The sequence below is a fragment of the Lissotriton vulgaris genome, chromosome 5 (genome assembly GCF_964263255.1).
Source record: "Lissotriton vulgaris chromosome 5, aLisVul1.2, whole genome shotgun sequence".
NCBI lineage: Eukaryota > Metazoa > Chordata > Amphibia > Caudata > Salamandridae > Lissotriton > Lissotriton vulgaris.
This window is the reverse complement of record NC_141693.1, coordinates 1,500,977,345-1,500,996,111: the sequence shown is the minus strand read 5'-3', so window position 1 is coordinate 1,500,996,111 and position 18,767 is coordinate 1,500,977,345. Positions and strand designations below refer to the sequence as shown.

The following is an 18,767-nucleotide window of genomic DNA, read 5'->3' as shown; positions in this document are numbered from 1 at the left end:
ACTGTCCAAATCACAAACACCTGTTGAAGGTCATGTCGGCACAAATTTTACCCTCTCTGTCTTACGGTCTAGTCACCTGGTGTGGCAAGGAAACAGACTTACTAAATGATCTCCAAACCAAAATCTACAAAGCAGTTTTTAATCTTCCAAGATGTGCCTCAGCCTCGCAAGTTAGGCTTGAATTTGGTCTGCAAAACCAGAAATACAGGAGCATGAGCGGCTTCGTAAAACTGTGCTATAAACTTAGATTTGCAGACCCAGAATCCATGGACTGGCTAAACTGGGAAGTTATAAAAAATCAAGGGGAGACCGGAACCCCGTGCTCCTGGGGAAACTACCTGAAAATCTGCGTAAAAGAGCTGGAGTTGGAAGCTGCATGGGAATCCGCGACGGATAAAGCAAGCATAAGTAGATTGGCCAACAAGGCAGCAAGGAAGAAATCCTTTCAAGAAGATAAAGGGACACTACTAAAACGGCGACACGGCTGGACCATTATCAATTCCTTCAAAGCAGGATTATCACACGCTTACTTAGCCTCTCACTTCAACGTGCATTTAAAAAGAGCTTTTACAGATTATAGGATGGGCATGCACATCTCGAAGGATCTATTACCATCCTGGAAAGGTAACCACCAGACTGCGCAATGCAGACTATGCAGTTATAAAACAGAATCACTAGCTCATTTTTTGTGTGTCTGTCCTGCACTTATGGCACAACGGCAACGACTGTTAAAAGGTATTTGCAATGAGCTAAATATCCGCACCTGCAGACAAGCAGTAACTTGCTGGTTGGGAGGGAGTTCTATCATTATGGCTTGCCGGGGAACAAAATTCTTGGCAGAAGTGAAAAAATGTTTGAGCCAAGTAGAACAAGGAGAAGGTTAAGAAGCAGGACACCAAGGCTGCCTTGATTTTAACAATTGGTAAAGTTTGTATAAACAAGCAAAAAAATGTTGATATTCAAAGACAGCGGGAGTATCTCCGGAAGAAACTTTTAAAACATTGTCTCACATTATTTTTAACAAGGGAGGAGACTTAATTTTACCAAACATATTTACACTTTGTATTATTATTTATAATGTGAAAATTGTAATAAGTTTAATTAATTATGCAATAAACCTTTTTGACTTTGACTTTGTATCATATCAGGCAAATCAGCGAAAGTCACACTATGGCACGAGAGAGTGGTGCTGCAGTGTTTTCCCTTTCTCTGGGGAAATTTTTGTTAACTGAGAAACAAGTGCTTGTAACATGTTGTGCACAGAATGATGTTTTTAGGGTTTGTAATGCCTTTTCATTTCAAAAGTAATTATTTTCCCTGGCAATTGTCTGGGCCAGCAGTTTTCCCTGTCAAGTTGTTTCAGGATAGCACCTTCATTGTTTTGCGAGTAAATGCAGCATCAGCATGGAGATAAACTATCAAAAAAATACCATAACTCCCATTTCTACAAATATTGCTGCCGCTAGATCGCCTCGGTGTTCCCGCACTCGGCAACAGACGCACATCGACGCCAGTATACAGGCTTAACACGGCCTCCGCTCCACGGAATTTGTATATATAACAAATTCTCTACCTACGAATTGGCTTCGGCAACCCGACTGGTGCCGCCCTTTCGAAAGTTAAAAACCACCCGATAAGGACCGGGTTGGAATTATCACCGGTTCCCCGACCTCGCGCCTTGATCATTAAAATCAGCCCTGAAGAGTCACAGCCACATGTTGTGACGAAACACGTGTCGGCTTGAGTGATATTTGCAGTGATTCCCAAGTGGTGAACGCTGTTGGTGAATAAAACTTTTGAAAACTTACGCTTGGTTTGATCTATCCCTACTAACATTACTCTAACAACAAACCATTCTACAGATACATATTGTGTGCTCTGGACCTTTTGCCTAAATCGCCTGCATATCGTTTGCCTTGGTTCTACCAGTTTGTGCTTTCTGATTCCTTCTGCCAAAAAGTGACCAGATTTGACTGGGCAAGGTTTTATGCAGATGCTCTTGTAAAACTTCTCAAACACTAAGCACCTCATTACGAGTGGGTTGGTTAATTCCGACCCATGAGTAAAACACCTGTTCACACATGGGTCAGAATTAAGAGTTTTAAGGGATTTAATACATTTGATAATTATGTGCTGTGTTAAATAACTCAACCTTTGTTAAATCTTGGCAAGTCAACCCTGTCGAAATTTAACAAGGGAAAAGCATACAATATTTGCTATCTTGCAGATTTTGTTGCGTCAAGCACCAAAATTTGCATGTTCTACCCACAAACACGTAATATTATCGCACCCTGTGGTATCATTATTTAGCAGGTGCATTAAATAGCACCTTAACTCGTAATTAGGCTGAAAGGATTGCCTGCTGATGCTGTAGTAATTTCCCAAAAGAAGTATTTATTATAGGGAATTAGTGTTGGCTGGGAAGAGCGAGGTCTGCTGGGACCCGCACTACTGGCGGGCCGAACTTGGACCACCCCCTACTCCCTCCCCTCGACGAAAAGCCTAGGGGTCACCATCAATGCAGATCTGTCGCTCAGAAGACAAGTGGGAGCAGTGGTCTCCACCAGCTTCCTCCAACTGCGTAAAATAAAAAAAAATCGCCCACTTGCTGACCCATTCAGCCCTCATACAGGTGGTGATAGCTCTGGTTCTTTCGCGTCTTGACTTCTCAAATTCAATCTACCTCGGCCTGCTGCTGTGTCTACTCAAACGCCTACAAATTGTTCAGAACCAAGCAGCAAGACTTATCCACAAACAGCCTAAATCGCTGACTGCCATACCTGGGCTGTTGAAACTCTACTGGCTACTGATGGCCCAACGGGTAGCCTTTAAGACTGGATGCTTAGCCTTCAAGGTCCTGCACGGTAAAAGTAGTCCTAAGTAGTATGATCATAAAGCATGTACCTCAGCAAAGTCTACGATCGGCTCACCTTCACCTGTTAACCACCCCATTATCAAACGCAAACGGCAAGGAGGATGCCGTTTCTCTTACCTCGCCCCTAAATTCTAGAACTCCATAGCCCTGGCACTTAGGAGCTGCAGCAACCTCCTGGCCTTCAGGAAAGCTCTGAAAACCTGGTTGTACGAGCAAGCCTACGCATAGTTCGTTCCGCGGCGACACTCCCCATGATTAGCGCCATGAAACCTCCTGGTGACCGTGCGCTCTAGAAGTTTTTATTAACATTACATAACATAACATAGGGTACAGAGAGCCGTCCCAGCTGGCACAGCCAAGGCACATAAACACTCTCAATGACATCATGGACTGCTCATAGAGGTCTGCCAGCAACATATCACCACAAAGGCCTTAGTCCCAGATGTGTACACAGGACTCTAGGGAAAGCTTCACTGTGCCTTCCCCAGTGACCTAGCATTGTTTCAAACCGTAAAAATAGCTGAAATCAAGCTACCATGGACAGTGGACAGCAAGCACAATAAAATCATCATGGATAAAAAAGTATAGGTTGCATTATGGCAGACAGTAGGTACAGTAATGAATGAAAAGAAGCAGATATGATGAATGTAAAGAAGCAGATATGACTGACACCCTCTTCTCTCCTGCTAGGAAATACTGAAAGCTTTTGAAAATGAAGCCAAGGAAGCTGGAAGACCCAGGCTGCTGATCTCAGCAGCTGTGTCAGCTGGCAAATCAACTATTGATAAAGGATATGAAATTGCCGAGATTGGGAAGTAAGTACAGCAATTCCAGACTGGATTACTGAAAAGTGTAAAGACTAAATCCCTCATTTTAGAGTTGGGTGGTATTGGAATTTCTGGATGGCAAATTTATTGGTAAAACATCATACAATGTTCTATTCATTTATATGAGAAAATTCCACTGGTAGACGTTCCTCTGGATTTAGCTCTTACTCTAGGAATTGTAGCTGTTATAATCACCACTCAACTCTAAACCAGACCCAGAGACACAGGCCCCAACAGGGTCTGGATTTTTACTACATGGTAAAGTCGATTGAACTAAACATGGTGAGTTCTGCCAAACAGGAATTTAGTGCTGTACACTGGTCCAGAAAAAAGGACAGGGTACAGCAGCCATAAAGTGGCTTCTGGATTGTGCAGGCACAACACCTTGGAGGTGCTTAAAATTAAAACCTTCAGTATAGAGAAGTCGAAGCTTGACACTGGGGCCATTGGGGCTCCCTGCTCTGTCACTAGCAGGAGCGTAGCAGAGTCCAGTCATAACATCCACCCAAGCCACTAGTTTGGGATTGTTCTAAAACAGAGAAGGCTTATAAAGAGATGTTAGTAGATGTTAGTACACCTCATGCATGTAACGCCAGCCCCTTAAGAGCCAGCTGAGAGCCACCCCAATCAGATTTCCCCCTTCCCTCTTTGAAAACCTGCTAATTCCAAAAAAGAAAATCCACAATGGCCATATAGATTTAATGCTTCCCTCTCTTTCACCTGTTGGAATCACCTAAAAAACCTACCCGACATGTTGGGCTGTCTCTCCCTCAATTAGGGCAAGGCGGTACCTCCAAAAGGAGATTGCACAAATCTAAATCAAAAACATGCAAAAATGTCTTTTGAGATGCAATTGGTTGCCATCTATATCTTAGACAAGATTGTATGGACGTTTAAAAAAGAAGCAACTAGTTTGATATCTTACTTAGTCCAACGTCCTTTCAAACAATCTGTGGAATTGACTCACTGTATTTATTTCTTTTACATTCATTGTCTCACCCTTCTTCAAAGAGTTTTGCTATTGGAAGCGCCTGGAGAGCAGCGTTATACAGTGGGGGCTACGGAGGGTGGATGAATGGTCTCAGCGGAATTTAATAGAGAATAGTCTTTATACTTGGTGGAAGAGGTGAATCTTCATTACTTTGCGTTACATTCTGAAGGCATACCTACCAGAGATCTTTCATCTTTCGTGGCCTGGTTGCCTAGAGAACTCATAACCATTATTACACTGGCACAAGAAAAGGCTTGAGCTTACAGGGCAGCCTCTTGTGTCTTACGATTCAGAAAAAGGGGGGGGGGTGGTGATGAACAGAGTGTCTGAATTAAGCAGACCACTCTTACCCAGTCCAAAGATCAGGGCTTGATCCATCACCGTTATTTATCTCACTGCACCATCCCAGCACAGAACCTGGCTATATGCAAATCAGTCTGTCCCTGGCCCAGTGCATCATGGGAACAGGGCAGACTAAACTACCAAGCCAATTCTTCACCAGAAAGGAGACAAGCTACCGGGGACCGGTTTCTGGCATTTCAGCCTTCTTCGGCCCGGCTTGCTTGAATCCTGATGGTGCAGTGTGAAAGGGACTCATGTCTGAGTATACCCTGCCACACCTATAGTGGCCAAAAACGATTCAGAAAAGGGGGTGGTGATGAAAAGAGTGTCTGAATTAAGCAGACCACTCTTACCCAGTCCAAAGATCAGGGCTTGATCCATCACCGTTATTTATCTCACTGCACCATCCCAGCTCAGAACCTGGCTATATGCAAATCAGTCTGTCCCTGGCCCAGTGCATCATGGGAATAGGGCAGACTAAACTACCAAGCCAATTCTTCACCAGAAAGGAGACAAGCTACCGGGGACCGGTTTCTGGCATTTCAGCCTTCTTCGGCCCGGCTTGCTTGAATCCTGATGGTGCAGTGAGAAAGGGACTCATGTCTGAGTATACCCTGCTACACCTATAGTGGCCAAAAACGATTCAGAAAAGGGGGTGGTGATGAACAGAGTGTCTGAATTAAGCAGACCTCTCTTACCCAGTCCAAAGATCAGGGCTTGATCCATCACCGTTATTTATCTCACTGCACCATCCCAGCTCAGAACCTGGCTATATGCAAATCAGTCTGTCCCTGGCCCAGTGCATCATGGGAACAGGGCAGACTAAACTACCAAGCCAATTCTTCACCAGAAAGGAGACAAGCTACCGGGGACCGGTTTCTGGCATTTCAGCCTTCTTCGGCCCGGCCTGCTTGAATCCTGATGGTGCAGTGAGAAAGGGACTCATGTCTGAGTATACCCTGCCACACCTATAGTGGCCAAAAACTATTCAGAAAAGGGGGTGGTGATGAACAGAGTGTCTGAATTAAGCAGACCACTCTTACCCAGTCCAAAGATCAGGGATCAAGCCCTGATCTTTGGACTGGGTAAGAGTGGTCTGCTTAATTCAGACACTCTGTTCATCACCACCCCCTTTTCTGAATCATTTTTGTCCACCATAAGCGTGGAAGGGTATACTCAGATGTGAGTCCCTAGCTCATTGCACCATCAGGATTCAAGCAAGCCGGGCCGAAGACGGCTGAAATGCCAGAAACCAGTCCCCGGTAGCTTGTTTCCTTCCCAGTATAAGAATTGGCTTGGTAGTTTGGTCTGCCCTGTTCCCATGATGCACTGGGCCAGGGTCAGACTAATTTGCATATAGCCAAGTTCTGAGCTGGGATGGTGCAGTGAGCTGAAAAACGGTGATGGATCAAGCCCTGATCTTTGGACTGGGTAAGAGTGGTCTGCTTAATTCAGACACTCTGTTCATCACCACCCCCTTTTCTGAATCATTTTTGTCCACCATAAGCGTGGAAGGGTATACTCAGATGTGAGTCCCTAGCTCATTGCACCATCAGGATTCAAGCAAGCCGGGCCGAAGACGGCTGAAATGCCAGAAACCGGTCCCCGGTAGCTTGTTTCCTTCCCAGTATAAGAATTGGCTTGGTAGTTTGGTCTGCCCTGTTCCCATGATGCACTGGGCCAGGGTCAGACTAATTTGCATATAGCCAAGTTCTGAGCTGGGATGGTGCAGTGAGCTGAAAAACGGTGATGGATCAAGCCCTGATCTTTGGACTGGGTAAGAGTGGTCTGCTTAATTCAGACACTCTGTTCATCACCACCCCCTTTTCTGAATCATTTTTGTCCACCATAAGCGTGGAAGGGTATACTCAGATGTGAGTCCCTAGCTCATTGCACCATCAGGATTCAAGCAAGCCGGGCCGAAGACGGCTGAAATGCCAGAAACCGGTCCCCGGTAGCTTGTTTCCTTCCCAGTATAAGAATTGGCTTGGTAGTTTGGTCTGCCCTGTTCCCATGATGCACTGGGCCAGGGTCAGACTAATTTGCATATAGCCAAGTTCTGAGCTGGGATGGTGCAGTGAGCTGAAAAACGGTGATGGATCAAGCCCTGATCTTTGGACTGGGTAAGAGTGGTCTGCTTAATTCAGACACTCTGTTCATCACCACCCCCTTTTCTGAATCATTTTTGTCCACCAAAAGCGTGGAAGGGTATACTCAGATGTGAGTCCCTAGCTCATTGCACCATCAGGATTCAAGCAAGCCGGGCCGAAGATGGCTGAAATGCCAGAAACCGGTCCCCGGTAGCTTGTTTCCTTCCCAGTATAAGAATTGGCTTGGTAGTTTGGTCTGCCCTGTTCCCATGATGCACTGGGCCAGGGTCAGACTAATTTGCATATAGCCAAGTTCTGAGCTGGGATGGTGCAGTGAGCTGAAAAACGGTGATGGATCAAGCCCTGATCTTTGGACTGGGTAAGAGTGGTCTGCTTAATTCAGACACTCTGTTCATCACCACCCCCTTTTCTGAATCATTTTTGTCCACCATAAGCGTGGAAGGGTATACTCAGATGTGAGTCCCTAGCTCATTGCACCATCAGGATTCAAGCAAGCCGGGCCGAAGACGGCTGAAATGCCAGAAACCGGTCCCCGGTAGCTTGTTTCCTTCCCAGTATAAGAATTGGCTAGGTAGTTTGGTCTGCCCTGTTCCCATGATGCACTAGGCCAGGGTCAGACTAATTTGCATATAGCCAAGTTCTGAGCTGGGATGGTGCAGTGAGCTGAAAAACGGTGATGGATCAAGCCCTGATCTTTGGACTGGGTAAGAGTGGTCTGCTTAATTCAGACACTCTGTTCATCACCACCCCCTTTTCTGAATCATTTTTGTCCACCATAAGCGTGGAAGGGTATACTCAGATGTGAGTCCCTAGCTCATTGCACCATCAGGATTCAAGCAAGCCGGGCCGAAGACGGCTGAAATGCCAGAAACCGGTCCCCGGTAGCTTGTTTCCTTCCCAGTATAAGAATTGGCTTGGGAGTTTGGTCTGCCCTGTTCCCATGATGCACTGGGCCAGGGTCAGACTAATTTGCATATAGCCAAGTTCTGAGCTGGGATGGTGCAGTGAGCTGAAAAACGGTGATGGATCAAGCCCTGATCTTTGGACTGGGTAAGAGTGGTCTGCCTAATTCAGACACTCTGTTCATCACCACCCCCTTTTCTGAATCATTTTTGTCCACCATAAGCGTGGAAGGGTATACTCAGATGTGAGTCCCTAGCTCATTGCACCATCTGGATTCAAGCAAGCCGGGCCGAAGACGGCTGAAATGCCAGAAACCGGTCCCCGGTAGCTTGTTTCCTTCCCAGTATAAGAATTGGCTTGGTAGTTTGGTCTGCCCTGTTCCCATGATGCACTGGGCCAGGGTCAGACTAATTTGCATATAGCCAAGTTCTGAGCTGGGATGGTGCAGTGAGCTGAAAAACGGTTATGGATCAAGCCTTGATCTTTGGACTGGGTAAGAGTGGTCTGCTTAATTCAGACACTCTGTTCATCACCACCCCCTTTTCTGAATCATTTTTGTCCACCATAAGCGTGGAAGGGTATACTCAGATGTGAGTCCCTAGCTCATTGCACCATCAGGATTCAAGCAAGCCGGGCCGAAGACGGCTGAAATGCCAGAAACCGGTCCCCGGTAGCTTGTTTCCTTCCCAGTATAAGAATTGGCTTGGTAGTTTGGTCTGCCCTGTTCCCATGATGCACTGGGCCAGGGTCAGACTAATTTGCATATAGCCAAGTTCTGAGCTGGGATGGTGCAGTGAGCTGAAAAACGGTGATGGATCAAGCCCTGATCTTTGGACTGGGTAAGAGTGGTCTGCTTAATTCAGACACTCTGTTCATCACCACCCCCTTTTCTGAATCACTCTTGTGTCTTACGGCCATACTGCCAGAGACAATCTATCTATACAAATAGTGATGGTCTGATGAGTTATGACTTGCATGAGGTTCGGATACAGAAAACCTGCTCTGTAACACATTTTTACGAATATCGCTTCAACAGTTTTTTTCACACCATATCAGTTCACGCTTGCATAGAATTAGGTTATTGGTTGCGGGAAGTGGAAGTGAAATCCATCACTGTTTGCCATAAGTTGGCAGGGTATGCTCAGACGTGAGTCCCTTGCTCACTTTGCCTCTGGATTCAAGCAAGCCTGGCTGAAGACGGCTGAAATGCCAGAAACCGGTCCTAGGAAGCTTGTTTCTGGTCCAGGGAAGACATGGCTTGGCAGTTCGGGCTGGACTGTTCCCATGAGGCACAGGGTCAGACTGATTTGCATATGGCCATGTCTGAACTGGGGTGGCAGAGTGGGCTAAAGAACGGTGATGGATTAAACCCAGATCTGTTGACTGGGTGTGAGAGTTTGATTGGTTCAGATGCTCCGTCCATCACCACCCCCTTTTGTACCCCTCCTCCCCCAGGATGGGCAGGAGAAGCTTCAAAGGCATACCGCCTTTGTGAGCTTCTCCAGACCACGTGCTGTACTCAGCAACTGGCCCCCACCGGTTCTGACCCCCACTCTGTTGGGAAGAACGGCGGGAATCCCTAAGTGAGGAAAGGGGGTGTGCCAGCATATGCCAACCCCACCCCTCAGGTGGGAGAGGCGAGGTGAAGCGCAACTCCGGGCTCCGGCCATCTTGAAGATGCTCAGCCCTGCCCAATTACAGCTAGGCTCCTGCCCCCCTCCCACAGGAGAGGAGCAGGCTAGGGGGTGAACCTCAGGGCAGGGACTCATTATTCCCTGCCTTTACCCTACCTGTAACACCCCTAAATTTAGTATTTAGGGGCACCCTGAACCTTCCTTCTTCAGATCCCGATTGCAAGAAGAAGAAGAACAAGAAACCCGAAGACCTGCTGTGCAGCTGCTAACAAAAGGACGATGCCCACTGACTTGGCCCCAGAACCTTACAGGCCTGTTGATCCTTGAACCTGATCCTGCGAAACTCCGGCGACTCCCACGGACAGCAACCTCGACAACCCCGGAGGACCTGCCTGCCTTGGCCCTTCCAACCGACTGGGACTCCCACGAGCAGTGGTTCTGCTCAAACAACATTACCCCAGGTGGCAGCCAGGAACAGCGGATCCAGCACACTCTGCACTCACCAAGCCCTGCCTGTGCCTGAGTGACCCTAAACCACGAGGACGTCCCCCCGGTGACTGTGACCCGAAGTGCAGTGCCCAAAGACCCTCCTTGATGAACCAGACAATGCCTGCAGCCTCAGAACCAGGGATGTCTCCAACCGTGACCAGCTGAGGGTAAGATTTCCTGACACCAAAAGACACCCCTGCACCCGGCATTCTGCGGCTCCCTGTGTCTTCCTTTGGGGTACCTACCTCTTCTCCAAGATCCCAACTTACCTCTTAAAGTGGTGGTTGCACCTGAAGAATCTCCGTCCCTGAGTCTGCAGCCTTTGTTCACTTTTTAACTTTGTGTTACAAAGCAGTACTGGGCTGTTCCTAAAATAAAAGAGTGTACGGGTCACACCAGTGTTTGGATGTGGTAGGGTCTCGATGGGGTCCTACAGTTGGGCATCCATTTTGTTGGATGTAATGTCCTCACACACCCTTTCAGGTGTCATGCTTCATCATTGGTAATGCTCCTTGTTGGGTCGGCGGTGCAATACCCAATGGGCAACACCTCAAAGAGGGGCTCTTTGGCGGAGATCTTCTATCCAACAGCCGTTTGGGTGAAGTGCGGGTGTGGGGCCAGGTTGGTGTAGACTTATTGGTGAGTTTAGAATTAGGCTAGGAGTACCAGGATCAAGTTTATTCTGGGGGTCCCCTGCTTCAATTAAAAGAAAAGACTAGCCTGTACTCGATGGATTGCTATGTTTCCTTCTTCGAGACTCGACTAGTATGTACAGAAATTTGTCGACATGTTTCTCGCAGGTGTGCAATGACTAGCGATTCATCAGGACCTAAGAAAGAAGTAAATCTGTCTACATTAAATGATCTACCTAAGTATAAAATATTCACTTCAGACTGTAAAGTGATCAAAAATGGTGTACCTGTGTTGCGCTGTATCTGCCTGGATTGGGAGTCAAAGGGAGCAAATCACAACAGGTATAGAAATCACAAACAGTCGTGCGTGACCTTCTACACACAGTGTTCCATGCTAGTGAAAGTGCCGCTAGCATGTGGGTTAAAAAAAATCATGAGTATATTCCTCAGTGAGCACGGTGGTGAGCATGCCCCATGGAAAATACAGTTAAAAAACAGTATTAGCAGCATTCTTGTAGGTGTTGGGAAACACCTTACTCACCTATTGGTCAAGTATGTGTGCAACAACAGTACACGGCGGGTAGTACATCGGGTAAACAACCTCTGTAGTTAGGCTAGGTGTGACAAGAAAGTAACAGTAGACATAATGGAACATACGCCTACTCATCCACCTTATGAACAAAGCAATCCAGCAAAAGTTGGGTTGGGAAAGATTAATGAAGTATTAGGCCATCATCACGTAATCAGCCAGTTGACACATTCAGGGAGGGCTAGTGGGGTACGGGAAGGTTTGGTATATTACTTGTGGAACATGCCCCGTGTTCTGAGCCTCTCGTGTGTTGGTCTATATGACACCCCCGCTTTGTGGCAGGCAAACAGTAAAACACCTATGGACTATGTGGCTAAAGCTGGGACCCAGTAGTGTGGTCCTCTCAAATGTTCATGCCCGATCACAAACTCGTATGCAAAGACTAGCGTGCATCTGTTGAGGAGGTACATAACTCCAGTCAGCAGCGCGCAAAGTGCTGGTCATATCCTCTGCCGCAAATGTGTCTGCAGGTCTGCCCCCGGTGTGGCGCTTGCTTTCAAACAAAACATTTGTTAAGCTGTCTTGCATCAAATCGCGCCGCGCGGAGTGCAGTTGCTGTCCTGTGACCCTGATAAGCGTGCCGGTAGTTGATAAGGCAGGTTAACAGAAAAACAGAAAAACACCTAGGGACTGAGTGGCTGAAGCTGGGACCCTGTAGTATGGCCCTCTAATATGTTCATGCCCGGTAACAAACTCATATGCAAAGACTAGCGTGTGTCTGTTGAGGAGGTTCATACATCCCGTCCACACCGCACGGAGTGTTGGTCATACCCTCTGACCCAAATGTGTGGACAGGTCTGCCCCCGGTGTGGCGCTTGCTTTCAAACAAAACATTTGTTGAGCTGGGGGCAACTACCCCCAGTGAAGGGACACTACCCCTGTGGGATGTGCAGCGTATGCCCCTTCACATCCACACACAAGACAGTCCAACTAACCGATTCTTTCACTTGGGAATTGAGGGGGCACACTAATTGCAATACCTCCAACTGCATTTACCTCCTGGTATGCCCTTGCGGACTATATTATGTGGGGATGACAACTCGCCCAATAAAAACACGCATTTCTGAGCACCGCAGCAACTTTAGATGCAAGAAAAACAACACAAAGATGTGCAGGCACTTCTTTGAACGGAATCACACGGCTGATTCTTTGAAGTGGTTTAATCTTGGAAGCTAACCCCAGTACATCCAAGCAGAACCTGTTCTTTAAAGAACAAAGGTGGATACACCGCTTGGCCTCGCTTGGCCTCTGAAAGTACAGGGCTGAACGAGGACATCCCGTGGAGTACTCTTTAGGGTGTCTCCACCGGGTTTTGTAATAACCTAGACGGTCCTACTTAGTTACACTGGGATAGCGAGAGGTGCTTGTCCAGGGCCCGACCACACTTGTCTTTGCCCTTACAAACTCATCCCCGCCTGAGTTGTCATAGTGTCTATCCCCTGGCTGCACCCACAACTAGCCCACTCACTCATGCATGGCTATAAGGTAACAGACACCTGATCAGCCTTGCCCTAACTGTTGATACTACCCACTTCCTCCCAACCTTATCATCGCCACTGACCGCGACGAGGTGTTTGTGCAACCCAGGTGGTCCTCTTTGAAAATACATTTATATTCTTTAAAAATCACAAATGTAACCAAAACGCTTTTACTTAACAGTTTACAGCTTAGGTCCCAGGGATGAATCCAGGATCCAGTCCAGTGGTTAGAGAAGTAATCCTTAAAGTAATCAACTGCATTTATGTAGAAAAACCCATTGAGCTCAACTTTAAATTGTGTTTGAAATTGTGTTGCCAATTGCATCCACTGTAGCTATTGTACTTACTTCAGATAGGGATTAGTGCACAGCTCAAAAGAATTATTGTACGAAAGTTAGATTTGTTGTGGGTGCTATTGTACTTACAACATCTATTGCCTTTTTGCAAAGTAATTATCTAAAGTCACCCATATTGAGAAAAGTATGTTTTGATACTTGTTGGTTCTAAAGTTAAACAATTATATCTTTTGATATAAAACAATTGCCTAGAGTTCAGTTCCTGAGTGTGTGACACCTTTTGATGACTGAGTGTGTACAACAAATGCTTTACACTGTCCTCTAATTCTGCCTTACTGCTCGACTAAGCTACCACTTTGGAGAGTAAGGTTATATCTAACTCTAACCTCTGTCATTCATCTGGAGACTGGGGACTCTATACACACTGTACCTTACTGTGGTCCAGTATATATAGAGCCACTTTCTTACATTGGTAGATCAGCGGTGGGATACAAACTTGCATTTGTTGGACTACTTGGTTACCATCTGATCACACGACAGAACTCCTAAATTGCCTTTAGAATTCTGAAATTGGTTTTTCCAAAATCCTAAAAGTCTTGTCAGGGCCTTGCTTAAAGTCTCATTAGAATTTAAAAAAAATAAAAAGTCACTATAGTCAAGGGTAGAGGGTTAGAACTGTCAGGTTAAAATGTCTCAACAGAACCCAGCTATTAGTGAAGATAACACCATGGACCTGGTTGAGGAGCTCGACCTCACACCTTACATACACTTGTCTTTCAAAGAATTGAGGTCCTTATGCAAAATTAAAGATATTGCAATGGGCCTGCATCCAACCAAACAAGGGCTCCAGGAGCTCCTGGCTGAGTATGCTAAAGGCCACCCCTCTGAGCATGGTGATGACCAGTCAGAAGGGGGAGAGGTGTCAGAGGAGGAGGATAGTTCCCCCTGTCATCTCTAGGGAGGAGAGGGGCCCCATACCCTTTACTCCAAGAATCAATCAATGGGATCCTAGGCCTCACACAGGTGGACAGGCCCCAGAGAAAACATTGGGAATAGCCCGAGTGAAGAGGACATCTTTTAAGCAGAGCTGGCCAAAAGAATAGACCTGGATTCCAGACTCCTGGCTCTAGAGAAATAAAGGAAAGAGGTGGGTTTAGCACCCATCAATGGTGGCAGCAATAATACCAATAAGGATAGAGAAGAGAATTCTGATCCTAAAATTACCCAAAGGGATTGTCCCCAAATTTGAGGCAGGTGATGACATCACCAAAGCCTTTGAGAGGGCTTGTGAAATAAGTAGGGTAAAGAAACCTCTTTGGGGGGAACTCCTGTGGGAACTGTTCTCTGGTAACTGCAGAGACAGGCTTCTGACCCTCTCTGGGCCAGATGCAGGGTCCTATGACCTCATGAAGGACCTTCTGATTGAGGGATTTGGACTCACTACTGAGGAGTACAGAATTAGATTCAAGGGGGGGCTCACAAAACCCACACCCAGTCCTGGATTGACTTCGTAGACTACTCATTAAAGACACTGGATGGTTGGTTAGCTGGACATAATGTGCATGATTTCACTGGACTTTACAATCTGTTTATGAATGAACATATATTAAGTAACTGCACAAATGAAAAGCTGCATCAGCATTTGGTAGCCCTAGGTCTAATTTCTCCCCAAGAATTGGGAAAGAAGACAGACCATTGGGTCAAGACTAGGGTGACAAGGACAACCACTCGGGGTGACCAAACGAAGGTGGTTACAAAACCTCCCCAGGGAAAAGGTGGTGAGAATCCCCAAGATAAAAAGTGTAAGTCTTCCAAAGGCCCCCAAAACCCTGTACAGGTGGGTGGGTCCCAAACTACTCCCTATGTGCCTCGGCCCTATAGGCGGAAGAACTTTGATACCTCCAAGGCCTATTTTAACAACTGTAAGAAGTTGGGACATTTAACTGTAGACAAAAATTGCCCCAAAACAAGGCCCCTAAGGCACCCAGTACAGCTACTCCTGGGGCAGCAAGTCTACAAATGGGATCAGAGGAGTGCCCAGAACAAGTCTGGGAATACACTCAAGCAAGTCTAGTTTCCTTTTGGGAGATTGAGTTTGCCACTGTAACTGTGTGACCACCCGACCTGAATACGTATTTGCAATACCCTTACATTAATGGAACTCGAATAGAAGCACTGAGTGATACAGGTGCCAGTGTCACTATGGTGAGAAATACACTGGTTTCCCCTGAGTAATACCTGATTGGGAAAACTCACCCAGTCACCAATGCTGACAGTGTTACCACTATTCAGCCAATGGCTATAGTGACACTAGGTTGGGGAGGGGTTACTGGCCTGAACCAGGTAGTGGTTTCTCAAAAGTTGCCAGCTGACTGTCTCCTTGGAAATGACCTAGAAACCTCAGTCTGTGCTGAGGTTGAGCAAATAACCCATGCAGCCATGCTGGATATCCCTGAATTGGTGTGTGTGCAAACAAGAGCACAGAGCAAAAAGAAGGGTGAACAGGTAGGTTTGGAGCCTGAAAGTATGGCCCAACCAACCAAGAGAAAAAGCAAGAAGATTGGGGGACCAGCTTCTACACAGCCAAATTCTCAGGACCCCTCTCCTCAGGGAGAGGACTTGCAAATCCTAGAGTGAACTGAGCCCATGGAGCTTGAGCCTTACCAGGTTGAACTCTTGTGCCCAGGGGGACCCGTAGGGAAGAGCGGGGCCAGGGTCAGCAAGACTGTTGCATTCTTGAAAGCCTGAGGCAGCAAGCTGTTTCAGAAGCACAGGGAGATGTCAGTGGTACCCACAGAGCTTATTGAGAAGAGGGATTACTGTATGCTGAGGCAAGAAATCCCACTCCTGAAACCACCAGGAGAGTGGTAGTGCCACAAACGTACAGGGAGTTCCTCCTAACCTTTGCTCATCACATCCCCCTAGCTGGACATCTGGGGCAAACCAAAACTTGGGAAAGGCTAGTGAGCCACTTCTATTGGCCCCAGATGCACCAAAAGGTGAAGGAGTTTGTTAGCTCTTGTGTTACCTGTCAGGCCAGTGGCAAGATAGGTGGCCACCCAAAGGCCGCCCCTGATACCACTGCCAGTGGTGAGGGTTCCCTTTGAAAGGGTATGTGTGGACATTGTGGGTCCGCTTGAGCCTCCCACAGCATCAGGGAACAAATTCATTCTAGTTGTAGTGGATCATGCTACTAAGTACCCTGAAGCAATTCCCCTTAGGACTACTACGGCTCCAGCAGTAGCCAAGGCCCTCCTAGGTGTCTTCACCAGGGTAGGGTTTCCTAAGGAGGTGGTTTCAGACAGGGGTACCAACTTCATGCCTGCTTACCTGAAGCACATGTGGAAGGAGTGTGGTGTGCAGTACAAGTTTACTACCCCATACCATCCACAAACCAATGGCCTTGTTGAGAGATTTAACAAGACATTGAAAGGTATGATCATGGGACTCCCAGAAAAACTCAAAAGGAGATGGGATGTCCTGTTACCATGCCTGCTTTTTGCTTTAGGGAAGTGCCACAGAAGGGAGTAGGGTTTTCTCCCTTTGAACTTCTGTTTGGTCATCCTGTAAGGGGACCACTTTGTTTTATAAAAGAGGGTTGGGAGAGGCCTCTCCAAGAACCCAAGCAAGACATTGTGGACTATGTGCTTGGCCTAAGGCCCAGAATGGCTGAGTATATGGAAAAGGCATCCAAGAATCTTGAGGCCAGCCAGGAGCTTAAGAAGCACTGATAGGACCAAATATCTGCACTAGTTACATTTCAACCTGAGGGACACGTGTGGTTTTTGGACCCAGTGGCACCAAGGGCCCTCCAAGACAGATTGAGTGGCCCTTACCCTATCCTGGAGAAAAAGAGTGAGGTCACTTATTTAGTGGACCTGGGCACAAGCAGGACACCCAAAAGGGTTATCCATGTGAACCGCCTTAAACACTACAATAACAGGGCTGACATCACCATGCTGATGGTGACTGATGAGGAACAGGAAGCAGAGAGTGAACCTCTCCCTGATCTCCTCTCTTACAGCCCAAAAGATGGGTCAGTGTATGGAGTAGTCTTTTCAGACACCCTCTCTACCCAACAGCAGACTGACTGGAAGCAAGTCTTGCAACAGTATGCTAGTCTCTTTTCCCTGACTCCTGGTCTGACCAACTGGTGTACTCATGATGTGGACACTGGTGATAGTAACCCCGTCAAAAACAAGATCTATCGACAAGCAGGCCAAGTCAAGGAAAACATCAAAGCTGAAGTCAGCAAGATGCTGGAGTTTGGGGTTATTGAACCCTCTGAGAGCCCTTGGGCTAGCCCAGTGGTTCTGGTCCCCAAGCCTCATCCACAGGGTGGAAAGAGAGAGATGAGGTTCTGTGTGGACTACAGAGGGCTCAACTATATCACCAAGACAGATGCTCGCCCCACTCCAAGAGCAGATGAGTTGATAGACAAGTTGGGGGCAGCCAAATGTCTCAGTACCTTTGACTGAACTGCAGGGTACTGGCAGATTTGCATGGCCCCAGGATCAAAAGAGAGAACAGCATTCTCCACACTTGATGGGCACTATCAGTTTACTGTAATGCCTTTTGAGTGAAAGAATTCCCCTGCCACCTTCCAGAGGTTGGTGAATCGAGTCTTGACTGGGTTGGAGTCCTTTAGTGCAGCTTATCTTGATGATAATGCTGTCTTTAGCTATACCTGGCAGGATCACCTGATCCACCTTGGGATGGTTTTACAAGACCTGCAATCTGCAGGTCTAACTATCAAGGCATCCAAATGCCAGATAGGGCAGGGCACTGTGGACCTGGGCCACCTTGTTGGTGGAGGCCAGGTACAACCCTTACACCCCAAGATCCAGAGTATCATGGAATGGGCAGCTCCAACAGCCCAGAGGCAAGTCAGGGCATTCCTTGGCTTGACTGGATACTACAGGAGGTTTGTGAAGGGATATGGGTCCATTATGACTCCCCTCACCATAAACTGAACTGTTAGTTGCCAAAAGGCTTTTCACACCCTGAAAGAGGCAATGTGCTCAGCACCAATTTAAAAGGACCTGATTACTCCAAGCAGTTGATAGTGCACACTGATGCCTCTGAGCTAGGGATAGGAGCCCCTTTCTTACAGTCAATCTGTCCACCGTAGGGCCATAATTCAGGCGTACTACCTGTTCCTTGTCTTGATGTATATAAATACCCAGGAAACAGACAGCACCTTCGCACCATGTTAGAGGAAACCCACAGTGCCCTGGTGTTGTGACGTCCGTGAGCGGAAATAATTCAGACTTAGCCCAATTTATGTGTAGTCTGGAAAAGGCTCAGTGATGAGTGATTTTGACAAGAATATGTGTCAAGTTTTCAGCAGGATGGCGTACAAATAGTACTCTTAGTTACTCTTATCCTGGCAGTTGGTTGGGCATATGAGAGCAATATTAGGGAAGTGAAACCATGCATGAAGCCTAGCTTGCAGAGCATGACATGTAGGAGTTACCATTCTAACAAATTAAATGCTTTTTCCACGTCCAGCAGAGGCACAGCAGCAGGCACTGTCGGAGACATTCTGTTAAGTACTGTGAATACTGTGTGCAGGTTGAGGGACATTGAACAATGTGGGA

The 18,767-nt window shown here is 47.0% G+C and overlaps 1 protein-coding gene across 1 annotated transcript in view; it reads left to right on the top strand.

Annotated features, from left to right (window-relative positions):
• LOC147712854 (acidic mammalian chitinase-like) overlaps nucleotides 1-18,767 on the top strand; it is a 325,733-nt gene that overhangs the window by 151,421 nt on the left and 155,545 nt on the right. Inside the window, exon 5 of the mRNA XM_086919719.1 lies at nucleotides 3,566-3,690. Coding sequence (XP_086775845.1) covers nucleotides 3,566-3,690 — 125 coding nt within the window. The remainder of the gene's footprint in view (nucleotides 1-3,565; nucleotides 3,691-18,767) is intronic.